Source organism: Equus quagga, chromosome 1, assembly GCF_021613505.1.
Source record: "Equus quagga isolate Etosha38 chromosome 1, UCLA_HA_Equagga_1.0, whole genome shotgun sequence".
Taxonomy (NCBI): Eukaryota; Metazoa; Chordata; class Mammalia; order Perissodactyla; family Equidae; genus Equus; species Equus quagga.
In genome coordinates this window covers 135,860,057-135,873,617 of record NC_060267.1, presented here as the reverse complement: position 1 = coordinate 135,873,617, position 13,561 = coordinate 135,860,057, and the positions used below count along the sequence as shown (strand labels likewise).

Genomic DNA, 13,561 nt, shown 5'->3' with positions numbered 1-13,561 from the left:
AGGCGCTCAATAAATAGCTGTTGAAGTGAGAATCAAGTCTGCTTTATTTGTGTGGCTGTTGCCTCTGAATGAATTCAGGTGTGTGCATGGCTGGTTACCATCAACACAGAGTAGGAGCCAAAGGGCTCTACCTCTATAGTCAGACAGCCTGGGTTCGAATCTCAGCTTCTCCATTTTCTGGCTGTGCAACCTTGGGCAAACTGCTTAGCCTCCTCGTGTGTGCCTCCATTTCCTCATAGCGTGGTTTTAGGATTGAATGAGTTAGCCTACTTAAAATGCTTAGCACAGGACTTGGCGAAGAATAGGTGCTCAGTGAATGTCAGTTCTTGTGATTGCTGCAGTTTAAAGACTGGCTCAGGGGCCGGCCCAGTGGCGTAGTGGTTAAGTTCCTGCGTTCCACTTTGGAGGCCGGGGGTTCGCAGGTTCTGACCATGCACCGACCTAGCACCGCTAGTTAAGCCACACTGAAGTGACGTCCCACATAAAATAGAGGAAGACTGGTATAGATGTTAGCTCAGCGACAATCTTCCTCACACACACAAAAATAATAAAAGAAAAAGATAAAGACTGGCTCAGTGTCTCTAGAGGAAATGTTTATGAGCCTGCTGGGTGGGTGCCGGAGGCTCTAACTCTATATGCAGTTATCCCAGTCTGTAAGCATGTGTGCATGCATAGGCATATGCTCATGATGGCGGCTGAGTGTACTCCTGACTGACCATGACCTGTGTGACTGTGCTGCACTTAGAAAGCTGTGGCTAAGCCCAGAGTGCATTAGGTGCTCAGGGTGTGCATCTGGTGTGTGGCCAATCACCACACGGCCTGCTGCTTACACCATGCTCCCCTCCAGCCAGGGTAGCAGCGGCATTTGAACTCCACAGCCATCTGGGCCTGATCCTCAAGAGAGAGGGCACCCTGTAGGGTGAGGGGCCCACCACCAGGCGTGAGCTTGATGGAGAAACTGGCAGGGTTGAGGATGAGGAGGGCTTCAGGGTGGCTGGGGCGTCGGACACAGCGGCCATGGCCTGAGCACAGGGCTTGACTGCACAGACGAGCCCCACTGGTCACATTCAGGATGAAGGGCCCGAGCATGGTGTCCACATACTTCTTGATGGCCTGGCATGATTCCTGGGTGGGAGGGGGAGTGTCAGGGACACCACGGCCATACATGGGCCCACCTGGGGCATTGAGGCACTCACCCGCTGGCCAGTCAGGACTGCAGAGGTAGAAAGGGCCGCCCAGGGTCTCCCCAGTCAGCCTGGCAGCACCACCCCTGCCCCTGTCCCCACCCTGGGCCTGAGCTCACCTTGGTTCTTGTGTTCTCCCAGCTCACCCAGAGCACCACTCCTGCTGCTCCCTGGGCCGCACTCTCCCCCAGGCTGTGCTCCAGCTCATCCTGGGGAAAGGGACAGCATCATTCTGGCTCATAGGGCCACCCTCCCTCCCCACAGCAGATTCTTGTACCATCATTAGATGGGACCAATAATTCATAACCCCCACCTGGGGCTGCTCTGGCCCTGGTGGCCAAAGGCAAGCCTGTCCCCACCTTAGCCTGTGAGTGCCATGCAGGCAGGGACTACATCTTTCTGATGAATGCTGGATCATCTGTGCCTAGCGCAGAGCTTGGCACACAGTAGGTGCTCAAAGAGCGGGAGAATGAATGGATGAAAGTGCTGTGTGGCCTCTGTTGCTTAGGACCTATTGCCTGACAAGGTAGGTTACAAGGTCAAGGAGACTCACCAGGGGCAGAAAGCGGTTTGTTGTGTCGTAGAAGATCTGGGCGTAGGGCAGAACGGGCAGATTGGGGTCCCCAGCACCCACAGCCACACGGAATGCCTCACCCACACGGTGCCGCACATACATCAGTGCCTTCCCTGTGCCCTCCAGCACTGCAGGCATGTAAATGCTGGGGTAGAGGGCATGGCTCAGGCCCCACAGCCACCCCAGCTGGTCGTTCTGGGCACGGATGTCTGGCGAGCACTGGCCTGTGTAGTTGGGGCTTAGAAAGTCATAGTTGTAGCAGTCAGGGAAGCCATAGAAGCCCCAGAGGCCATGAGGCCGCAGTGTCCATCCCAGCTTGAGAGTATATGCCATCCAGTCCTGAGCAGCCTTCTGGAATTGGTCCTGAGCTGCTGCTTCCACCCAAGGAGCCGGCCAGTCAGGGTGCTGCCCCTGTACTAGTGCCCGTGAGCGCTGCCGGTAAATGTCTTTGGTGTCCCAGTTGAAGGCCCAGCGTGGGCGCCATGCCTCCCAGTCAATGACTGCCAGCCCTGAAAAGTCAGATGTAGGCATGGCATCCTGGATGTCCTGGGATGTGCGGGCCAGGTGGGCAACCAGGCTGGCATTCTGGGGCAGGCCACCAAACACCGGCTCCCCAGTAGACGTGTAGTAGGGGTAGGTGCCCAGCTGGGAGCTGTAGAAAATGGTCATGTTAGGGCCGCGAAAGGTCTGCCCCGGGTTGGCCACCACATCAAAGACACTGACATTCACATCCACGCCGTGCCTCTTCAGGCAGTACTCGGTGTCTGCGTTCCAGATGGTGGTGAAGGGCTGGTTGGGTACCACAGGGCCTCTGGAGCCTTGGGCCATGCTGAGCAAGATCAGGAAGAGGGCGCAGATGGGAAGCAGGTGGGCTGCCATGGCACAGGGCAGGTCTAGGGAAACCTGGCCAGAGGAGGCAGAGCTGAGAGCAGGCCTGGAACTCTCTGACTCCCACTCGTTAACCCACCACTGTTCTGGCTTCAGGTAAAGATTGGCCTGCATGGCTCAGGGAGGTCAGAGGGCAAAGGAGAGGCATGGAGGGGAATACTGCCACTGGAGGACACAACCGAGTTGCCTCTCTGGCCAGGCCTCTGCCCTCTGTCTCCAGCAGGCCTTGCCTTGGCCTAAGCTCACCCACCCCGCTTCCCCAAAGGCCCCAGAAGCCATGACACCTGTTTTGAGCAGAACAGCTGAAAGCCGGGCCCTCAGCCCCCAGACTGACCAAGGGGCCTTTCCTGTCTCTTCCCCCAAGAATCCTGGCCAGCCATTGGAGGGAGGATGCTCAGTGACCAAGGACAGGTCAGCACAGCCCTTCTGTACACCTACCAGTCAGCCCACTTGTCCCTGCTGACCTCAGGGCTGAAGGGCCTCATCCTCCAGACTTCCTGACCCCGTGGTGAGGGCCTAGGCAGGGCTCAGCAAGATTCTGTTCCTCAACTCTGGCTCCAGCTGCACCATGCTCTTGGAGGAAAAAGCTGCTGCTGGAAACTCTGAGCTTTTGTAGTGGGTCACCCCACCCAGTCTAGGGGCGGGCTGAGGGGCGGGCCGTGGGCTAGAGGGCAGGGCCAGGCAGCAGAGCCACCTCTGCACCGCTAGCAAAGTGCCCTTGGCAAGGGGTGGGGCTGGGCCGGAAGTGGCCTCTCCTACCCCGTCAGCACTAGGGCAGGGCTCCGTGCTTTATTTGGGGTGGGGTGTGGGGCGGCAGTCTGGGTGGCAGACACAGCTGGGCAGGCCTGCCTGTGGTATTGGAGTCTGGTGTCTCGGGACCGTCTCCTCGAATGGCTGCATTATGACATTTGTGGGCTCCTTCTTTAAAAAAATATTTTAAAATGTATTTTACAAATATGTTGGTATAAAGACAGAATAATCCAGACTGAATTCATTATTATATATTTATTACTAATATTAGTTTTTTCTGATTAAAAATAAAATTAAAACATGTTTGTGGGCCCCTAGAAGTACTGCGGCCCTAGGCCCTGTGCCTATTGGATAAGTCACCCGGGTTTCAAGGACTGTGTCTGAAAGGTACTGTGTTCTTGAAGTCAGGGCTGTGTTATGACCTTTTGTATAGGTGCCAGGTCAGTGATTGTATCTTTGTGAAGCCCCAGTTAGTTACCATCTGGGCCTCTGCACAAACTCCAGTAGTGTGTATGTGCAAGTGTGGGACCCCCAGTTCCTGGGACTGGGTGTGTGTGAGAGACCCTGTTGTCTCATGACCATGAGACCATGTTTGTGTGACCACGGGTAGAAGCACGGGTGTCTAGTGACCACATGCTTGCTCATTCCTTTGTGGTTTCACTTGTTTCTGATTCAGAAGCTGGTTATTGAGACCTGCTAGGTGCTCAGGCCCAGGCTTGCCTACCGGGGTGGGGTGAAGGAAACACATCCCTGGCCCAGGTGAAAGTACTGCCTGGATTTACAGCCCAATCTGAGCCTGAGTCAGTGACCCCCCACGGACATGGCGGTCAGTGGAATGGTGACACAGATGGTTACCATCTGGGCTTGGTTCCCCAAGTGGGCTAGGATGGAGGAGCCGGCAGGGCTAAAGGACAGGAGAGCCTGGGGGCTGTGGGTACATCAGCCACGGCCTGAGAACAGAATCTAGCCACAGAGGTGGTAGCTGCTGATCCTGTTCAGGAAGTAGGGTCCCAGATGATGACCATTAGGCTCAGCGAGCCTGGCACAACTCGCAAGGGCTGAGGGGACAGGACAACAGTAAGGCAGCTCCTGACCCCCTCTGCCTGAGGCTCCATGCTGCCTCCTGGTGCCCCCAGAAACCTAGTTCTGCAACTGGCATAATCCAGCCAACCAGCAGGCCAGCCTTCTCCAGCTGACCTCAGTCTAAGGGAGAAACTCTAATGATGGAACAGTGGGAATAAGCTGCTGTTCCCACTTCAGGGCCGTGCCCATAGGCCTGTTCCTGCTGGGCTGGTCTAGTCGGATTGGTCCAAGTAGTGTTATGTGTCTGGAGTCAGTCCAGCCCCATGGTCCAGCCCTGCTCTCTCTGGTTGTATATACCTCAGGCACCTGAGCCACCTCATTCCCCATTACCCCCAATCACCCATCCACCCACATTACAGCTCTGACTGTCCCCAAGTTGCACCTTCCCCAGGGCTGTCTTCCAGGTCTTCCTGGGGCAACTGATGTGAGGTGGTCACAGGTTTGTATGGAGGTGTCACTGCTGGGTGGGTACAGGTCACAGCTGTGTACAGGAGGTCACAGCTGTTCAGAGAAGCTAACAGCTGTGTAAAGTCACACATTGGGTGATTGCAGCTTTGCACATAGGGGGTTACAGGAATGTAAGGGTCACAGGTAGTAGAAAAGGTCACAGCTGGGTGGGTGAGGTCACAGGTGTACCTAGATCACCTGTGTGTTGGGAGGTTATAGATGTGGGTGAGGTAGCTCACAGGTGTGCGTGGGTCACATCTGTGTGGGGAGGTCACAGATGTGTGTGGGGTCACAGCTGGGTAGGGAAAGTCACAAGTGTGGTAGAGACAGGTCATAGCTCCTCCTTCTTTGTGCTCCCTCTGTTGGCTCCATCATCTCACGGACTTACTGACCAACATCTGAATCTTCTCTCTAGCAGGCCTCTCCCCACTATGGCCAGAGCACCAAGGAACTGGTCCACCCCGGCCTCCTCCTCCACCACATGAACTGACGTTGCCCTCCCAGTGCAACCACCCAGCCATTCTCTGCCATCACTAGCTAAAGGGATGAGGAATCACTTTGCAACCTGAGTTGACAGCGATTTGGCAGGGCTTGCTTCTCCAGGCTCTGCTCCCCTAACCACACCACCCCCTCACTCACATGCTGCTCTGGGGAGCACTTTCCAGTCTTTAGCATGACTCGCTCTTCGAATTGTATGCATCTCCCTCAACAGTGTCATCCCCAGGAGGACAGGGGTCTTTGTTGGTGTGCTTCATGAACACATCCCTAGCACCCAGCCCAGCACTGGGACATGTGTGTGCTCAGCGTGTTTACTGAACAGTCTCTGCCACCAAAGTCAGGCGTGATGCCACTTGAGGGCTGTCCTTCTTGCCTCTGCCTGCAGCAGACCCCCAGCTACACCCCAGCCTCAAACTCCCTGACCCCAACTGTGCTCTGACCTCCTCTAGTCTTGCCCATGATTTGTTCACAGCATCAAGCTTCTCCCTCACCTTTCAAAACTCAATGTAGAAATCACTTCCTCCCCTGGGTCCTTGCAGCTCAGCTGGCCTCCTCACAACTCAGCTGTTTCTTGAGTCTGTCTCTCCAGAGCCAGCGTTTCCTGAGAGTGGGGGCTGAGTCCTCACTGACATGGACAAGGGGTCCCCAGGGGTGGGTTTGATGGCTGAGAGGAAAGGCAGAGACCCACCTAGGGTGACTCCCTTCAGAAGCAAGGGGAATGAAGCAGGTCAGAGCTGGTCTTACTGCTCTCCCCTGGGGCAGCTCGGGACAAGCCATGTTCTGCCACGATCAGGACAGCACTGACCTTTGAGGATGCCTGGCTCTTGCCCCATTCTGTGTCTTTGCAGTGGGACAGGGACTGGACCTCAGGATTCAGATCCCAATCTCCTGCTTGCCCCCCACCCCACTATACCCAGTGGAGGACTGTGACCGAGATGGAGAGAGGATGTATGGCTGGAGTCTACTACCCTTGGGAGTGAGGAGTGGAGGAGACGCCCTTGTCTTTGGGAACAGGAGGGAGAGGTGGTCTGGCTACTTGCCCAGCCAGGGAAGATCAACATCTACTTCCGCTGTTCTCCCTGGGTGGGCAAGGCGAGGTGACTGGCACTGGCCCAACTAGGGAGACAGGGGCAAGTAGGAGAAGCACAATGAGCCCCGTCTCTCACAGAAAGTTGGGCCCAAAGGCTTTCTAATCAATATGGAGAGAGCAAGGTCTTTGGTGTTGGGGTGGAATGTGAGTCCTTGTACTCCCAGTGGCTCCTGCCCCAGCAGGACAGCTGCAGAGTGGGCATCTCTGGGCCCCCAGGTCTCAGTAAATGCATTTTACAGATAAGAAGTCTCCAGCACAGAGTCTAACAGAGACAGAGCTGAGTTTAAACCTCACGGAAGGGGCTGGCCCCATGCCAAGTGGTTAAGTTTGTGCACTCCACTTTGGTGGTCCAGGGTTTCTCCAGTTTGGATCCTGGGCACAGACATGGCACCGCGCATCGGGCCATGCTGAGGCGGCGTCCCACATGCCACAACTAGAAGGACCCAGAACTAAAATATACAACTATGTACTGGAGGGGCTTCAGGGAGAAGGAAAAATAAAAAATAAAATCTTTAAATCTCATAGAAGACTCTGGAATCTCTCTCACATGCCCTGGCCCAGGTGTAGACAGTCCAAGCACAGAAGTGGTTGTTTTATATTTAATTTACAAAAGAGATCCCAAAATAATAATAATAAACTATCCAGAAGCAGGGGAGTAGGATCAGGTACTCCCTGGCCCGGCTGTGCCCCTCTTCTTCTCTGGCAGAGAGAGAAGGGGCTTCCCAGGGGACTGCCCCTCCCCCTTAGAACAGGGGGATGAGACCTGGCATGGATGCCCTCCTGAGCATCCCAGGGGCTCTGCCCCCTCCGGACTCCAGTTCGTCCACCCCTTGCAGGATCCTATGTGCCTGGCGGAGCCCTTGTGGCAGAGGTCAGCTTGCTTGGCAGCCAGGTGAGAGACTCTTACCAAGTCCAGGTGAGGGCCAGAGCTGCCAGAGCCAGCAGGCTAGTGAGGTGGGACCCTGTGCAGGCCCCACTGGCACCCCCAGCTGCCTGCCTACGGTCCCACTGGCATTGTTCACCGCCCCAGCCCAAGTAGCACTGGCAGCGAAAGTGCGTCTGCAGGTAGCTGCGGTCGGCCCAGCTGAGCTCCCCCTCTGGTCGTAGCTGGGGCTCACCAGGTGTGTGGCTAGGCACTAGGCGGAAGCTGCTGGCACTGAGGTGCAGGAAGGTACTGGCGCTGGGGTCGCGGCGCACACAGCGCCCGTGGCCATGGCATTGGGCCCAGCTGCAATACTGGGCGGCCCAGGACACGTTGACCACATAGGGGACCAGCAGCCGCATCAGGTAATCCTTGAGGTACTGGCAGGTCTCCTGGGGGCAGAGGCCAGGGATGAGGATCAGCTGCCTCAGCCCACAGGCCCAGATAGAAACTCTGTCCACACTGCGGTGACCATACCTTCTTTTAACAGTGCACACATGTGTACATGCACATGCGTGCGTGAGCCCTCACTGTGCCTGTTCCTGCTGAGAAGGGAGTGAGGGCAGATCTTGGAGCCCAGCAGGACAGGCAGGGAAGGGTGGAACTCAACAGCTGTTCAGGACAGCATGTCCCCTTTCCTGGGGGCAGGGGAGGGGCCCTGTTGGGATCAGGGATGCCTTGGATGGGAGATAGATAAGGGGGCCAGACTAGGTTTGCCCACCTTGAGGTTGGGAGCCAAAAGCCTACACTCTCGGCCTGTGCTTGCAGATTGAGCTCCAGTAGGCTGGGTGGGTCTTACTTACCGTGCTGGTGGTGTACCCTGCATCGCCCCAGAGGATAACACCGGCTGCACCCAGGGCTGCACTCTCCCCAATGGTGGAGATGAGATCCATCTGTGTGGGAAGGGGATGGTCACTGGGGAAGACTGAGACCACAGAGTGAGAAAAGCAGACAGGGTGGGCAGGCCCCAACCTGTTGCACCTTGCTGTCCCCTCAGCCCAGTCCTCCCTTTTTACTCCTAGATGGAGGCTGTTTGACTTTCTCGTTAAATATTTAAGCCACTTCTACCCCCACTATGGGCCTCTGCTTCCCAAGTCAAAGGCCCACTTGAGCCTAGGATGTATCTATCAGGGTGGACTCCAAAGTCAGAAGGCCCAAGTCCCTACTCTGCCCTGGATTTGCTGGGAAGCTTTGGGCAAATTTCTCATAATCTCTGGGCCTCAATTTTCTCATTTGCAAAATGGAGATAATGATGTCTCCCTTTCACAAGGTTCCAGAGAGAATGAGGCGAGCCGATGTAAAGCAGCCAGTGAACCACGGGGCAAGAGGCTCCCTGGGAATCCAAACCTGCAGTGGTTCCCTGAGGGGCCCTAAGAAGCACATACCTCGCTAAGCCCTGTGAGCCTGCGGCTATAGGTGGGCCGTGTGAAGACATAGACCGGGAGTGCATAGTTGGCGTGGTGGGTGTGAGCCACTCGAAGGGCCTCCTGAACACGGAAGCTGACAAAGTTGCGGCCATGGGTGGAGGAAGCGAGTGTCTCGTGCAGGTAGACAGAGGGGAAGAGGGCCGTGCTCTCGGCCCACAGCCAGGCCAGCTGGTCGTTTCGGGAGACCTCAACATCAGGGCAGCGGCCTGTATAGGTCTCCCAGTTCTGCACATAATCGTGGTTATAACAGTCCGGGAAGAGGTAGAAGCCCCAGAGGTGCCGAGGCCGAACTTCCTTGACAAAGCGCAGTGTCTCCAGCATGAACTGCCGTGCAGCAAACTCAAACTCGTATTGCGCCTGCTTGACTACACGGTCTGATGGCCAGTCAGGATGGCAACTGGCTACTAACTGGCGTGATGACCTGCGGTACACGTCCTTGTCTTGCCAGTTGCGAACCCACACAGGCCGCCAGTCCTCCCAGTCAATGACTGCCAGCCCTGCAGGCTCCTCTGTACGAATGTAGTGCTCCACATGTTCCCGCAGCATCTTCAGGTGTGCCCAGAGGCTGCCATTCTGTGGCACACCACCATGCACAGACCTCCCTGCCAAATCAAAGCGTGGATACAGGCCTAGCCGGTCACGGTAGAAGATGGTGATATTCTGGTTCACAAAACCCTCATTAGGCGAGGCCTGCACATCGAACACAGTCAGGTCCTTCTTTGGGTCCAGGGGCACCTTGAGGCGTGGGCCGCAGTCTTGTGTGGGCACATCCCATGCTACCACAAAAGGCCGGCCCGTGAAGATGGGTGGCGCTGTGGGCTTCAGCTCTGTGGCCCATGCCACCACCACCACCAGGGCCAGTGTGACGGCGGGGCCCGGGCCTGCCCACATGCTGGGGGCTTCGGGCAGACGGTGTCACCTGCCTGGCACCAGCTCAGGAACTGCAGGAAGGGTGAGAGAGAACCAGTCAGTCTAGAGAATCCTGGAGGTGCCCACCCCAAACCCACCCGCACTCCCAAAGCCCATGCTGTGTGGGGCACCATGCCTAGGACTGTTCAGACCCTATTACATGGCTGTAACTAGTCTGAGAGACCACAGGCCACTGAGGGGCAGGCAAGACACCCTGGGAACTCACTGCCAGGAACGTAGGCTCCTTCCTGGAGAAGGTGGCCTACGCCTGGGCAAGGACCTGTTAGGTCTGCGACCTCTCTGAGAATCAGACGAATTGAGCTGTGGACTCGCTGCCCAGAGACACACATGCGTGTATACCACCCAGCACATGGTTTCGGAGAACCGCGAACCAGAAGCCCATTCTGTACCCCGTGAAGAACTCTTGATCCAGAGAAATGATAGCATTTGGTTAAGTAAGGCAAGGCACAGTTCATGCAGCGGCTAGGAATCTGGAACATAGCCTCGGAGCTGGTATCTGTGTAGCACCCGCCCGGCAGAAGAGGGAAGTTGTCAGGAATTTGTCGCCAGCGCAGACACTCTCCCAAGTTTGATGGAGGCCCCGCGGGGACAAAGGGGCAGCGGACCTCCCACGGCGGCGCCAGGAGACGGTTCACTCCCTCCACAGCCACCGGGAATGCGCGCGCCCGCCCGGCGGGTCCGGGGTAGAGCTCACTCCGCCGGGCCTTTGTGCGGGACTCCGCCCCCGCCCCACACGTGGGGCCTGAGCCCGGCCGGGTGGGGGGGTGGGGCCTCTGGGCCGCCTCCCTGGGCGCATCCCCGGGAGTTCAGAACCTAGCCCACGGAGAGAGAGCCGTCAGGCTTGCACTGCCCGCCCTCACCTCGCGCGGGGCGCCGCCGGGACCTGCGCCATGGCCACCGCCATCCCCGGCCCAGCCCGGCACGCTCCTGCCTTTTGCCCAGGGACTGCCCCGGCTCGGCGCCTCTGCTGGCTCCGCCCCCCGGCCCGCGGGCCCCTTAAGAATCCAGCGCGGAGGTGGGCTCGGGACAGGACTTGCGGCAGCGGCGGGAAGGTTTCCCCGACTTTCGCGCCGCCAGTGCCGCGCTTCGGGCTCCAGGGTCCCCAGGTCCTCCGCCGAGGAACGTGGCCACCCATCCAAGATCGTGAGGCCCCTCCGAAAGGGGCTTCCTTCTGGACTCCCAGCCGCGAACACCAGACAGCCCGAGATTTTCTTCCCCCCCGCAGCCCGAGGCCGGTGGTACAGTCCTCCCGGATTCGCGGCGAGACTAGCCGCTTAAAGGGACAGCATAAGGACGGGAGTCAGGGAGGGAATAAAGGCGGTGGCGTTTCCCCGCCTGGCCATAAGGAGGTGCTGTGGGACCCCAAGGCCTTGGCTGGGGGCAGCAGCGGATCTGGCTCTGCACCCGAGTGTAGCCCTTAGTCCTGGGGCCCCTTTGTGTGGAAAGGGGGACGGTGACCAGAACCGATCTCCGGCCTTCCGGGACAGTAATGCCCAGGCCCCTATGGATCAGGGCTCCCTTCCCCACGTCCCTGGACTGAAGGGAAGCCCCGCCCCCTCCCAGATTGCAGGGGGGACCGAGCAGCCGACTCAGCCATCCCCTGGCTGGGGCGAGGGAGTGGTTGTCCTGGCAACACGAGCTGTGGATCGCAGCGTGGCGAGCTGGGCAGGGTGCCGGTATGCCCAGCGAGGCCTGAGGGTAGGGCGCCCCCTTGCCCGATACCTGGATCAGGGACAGGCCAATCCCTAGGCTCCCGGGTCTCCTCCTGCTCAGTCTCTGGGGGGCCTGTGGGAGCCCCCAGGGCTACCTTTCAACTCTGGGAGGCTGCCACCTTGCAGAAGTTCCTGGCCGGACAGCGGAAAAAGACAGCTCCTTCGGACCTCCACCCGGTATCCTGAGCCCTTTCACCCCACAAGCCCCTCCTGCTGGGGTGCAGGCTTGGAGCTGGGCAGGAGCAAGACCTCCTCGCCTCTTCCTAGATCTGCTCCCCCATGTGGGGTTTAGCTCCCCGAAGGGCCCAGGTCTGTCTGCACCGCCAGGGAGGGAGCGCTGCTGGGAGCGCATTTGTGGAAGTGCAGACCAGTCCTCTGTGCTGGGCTCACCTGTGTGGGAGTCTGTCAGTCCAGTAAGTCGCCGGCCTCCCTCCTTCCCGGAGTGAGCCTCTCCAGCCAAGCTACTCGCGCCAGCTGCTGCCCGCCGGGCAGCCCGCCGGCGACTTGATAAACCCCATCCCCTCCCACCCGCTCCCGCCTCCCACCCCAGCCCTTTCTCCTCACTTCCTGCTGCCCCTCCAAGAGGAAAGGACCAGGAACAGGCACGGGGGGGAGGGGACTGCCTTGACCCTGTTTCCAGCTGGCTTGCCCTGCTGGCTGGCTGCCCTCCCCACCCTTCCCCTGAGTAGGCCCTGGCCTGGCAAACTGCCCCAGGTGACAGGAAGGCTGTGGGACCCAGCTTAGGTGCCAGCCTCCTCCATGCCGTCAGCTTAATACTGAAAGCTCTTCTCCCCAACTTTCCCTTGGGATTGAGGCCCATCTTTAAACCCAGTAGCATGTGAGTGGAGGGGCTCCGGTGGTGGTGCTTTGGGGAGTCAAACTACTTGGGGGATGCTCAGCTGATGGTCCCCCAAAGCAGGTGGTGAAGGGAACCAGCCCTAGAGGGGGGCTGGGGGAACTTCCAGGAGCTGAGTCAATTTTTTTCCACTAAGAGCGGAAACGTCCCAAGTATGACAGAGTGGACAATGTGTTAATGTGTGTGACTGTGCAGGGTGGGGGGTGGCGCAGGGGCTAGAAGGGTTCTGCAGGGTGCTATCCTACTGAAGGATGTTCCTGGGTGGATTTCTCCGACACTGCACAGCAGGGGTCTCCTTACAACATGAGTGAGGAAAGGGGGTGCCCATAATGCACCTGGCCCCAGGGAGGGCTGCAGCAGGGTCCCAGCCGACCCCTCCAGAGGTGCAGACAAACCTGCACATCCTCAAATCACCCTGAGCCTACCCCCTCGCCCTACTGGGCCACCTCCCTGATGCCCAGGGCCTCTCTCTTAACAGGCTTTGTTAAATTGGGGGACTGGGGGAGGTGGGGACATACCCTGGAACATGTCCCTGACGACCAAGGAGTCCAGGAGATGGCGTGGGAGGGTGGTGTCCCTGCACCACCGTGCTGGCTCCACAAGGGACACACAGGCCTTAGAAGCTCTAAGGGTGGGGGCCCCTGGGGAAACAAAGGCCAGGCCAGACTGTCACAGGGCAGGGACACTTCCTCAGGCAGCCAGCAGGAAGGAAGTGAGCACAGCCCAGTGGGAGGGAGTGGGGAAGCACTGCCCTGACCCCCATTGTTTCCAGCTTTGGGGTCAGCTGGGGCAGGCCCAGCACAGGGAGTTCCCTCACACTGGGACAGTGGAGATGGGAGATGGGACGCCATCTGACCCTGGGGCAGTCAGTGGGGGGGATAGTGGAGGATGACAGAGCCTTACGCCTGGCCTCTTATCAGGAAAATGGAAAGGTGCCCAAAGAACTGCAAATCCAGGCTGCACAGGATGATCCTGCTCTGGACCTGACAAGTTTAAGCCTCCGAAAGACTGGCAGGCCAACTCACCAGACCCAGAAGTCTGGGTCCTTCAACTCCCTCCTCCCTAACTGGGAGTTGGGCTGATGGCCAAGGGCTAGGCCCAGCAGAGAACCATTCTCATAGTGAGCCCTGAGAAGTGTAGGCTAGAAGTCAACAGAGGGCATGCTGCAGGTGAGAAGACAAGGGCAACAGGGAACAGAAG

The 13,561-nt window shown here is 58.1% G+C and overlaps 1 protein-coding gene across 3 annotated transcripts; it reads right to left on the bottom strand.

Annotated features, from left to right (window-relative positions):
- Positions 1–26: 26 nt before the first annotated feature.
- On the bottom strand, positions 27–12,014 carry HYAL1 (hyaluronidase 1). 3 transcript variants are annotated; one of them, XM_046660654.1, is made up of 6 exons: positions 11,896–12,014; positions 8,822–9,804; positions 8,240–8,329; positions 1,738–2,661; positions 1,304–1,393; positions 27–1,125 (listed from the first exon to the last, which is right to left on the bottom strand). In XM_046660654.1, exons 2-6 carry the CDS (start codon positions 9,752–9,754, stop codon positions 808–810), a joined length of 2,355 nt encoding a protein of 784 aa, XP_046516610.1. In that variant the 5' UTR covers positions 9,755–9,804; positions 11,896–12,014; the 3' UTR covers positions 27–807. The 3 variants fall into 3 exon arrangements, with proteins under 3 accessions (XP_046516610.1, XP_046516602.1, XP_046516618.1); XM_046660646.1 differs by lacking the exon at positions 11,896–12,014 and adding an exon at positions 10,654–10,784; XM_046660662.1 differs by lacking the exon at positions 11,896–12,014 and adding an exon at positions 10,183–10,636.
- Between the last annotated feature and the right edge of the window lie 1,547 nt (positions 12,015–13,561).

Coding starts and splice junctions, on each gene's coding strand:
- HYAL1 (XM_046660654.1), bottom strand. CDS start 9,754: ATGTGGGCAGGCCCGGGCCCCGCCGTCACACTGGCCCTGGTGGTGGTG. Junction 8,330..8,821: donor GGCTCACAGGGCTTAGCGAG/GTATGTGCTTCT, acceptor CTTCCCACACAG/ATGGATCTCATCTCCACCAT. Junction 1,394..1,737: donor CAAACCGCTTTCTGCCCCTG/GTGAGTCTCCTT, acceptor CCCTTTCCCCAG/GATGAGCTGGAGCACAGCCT.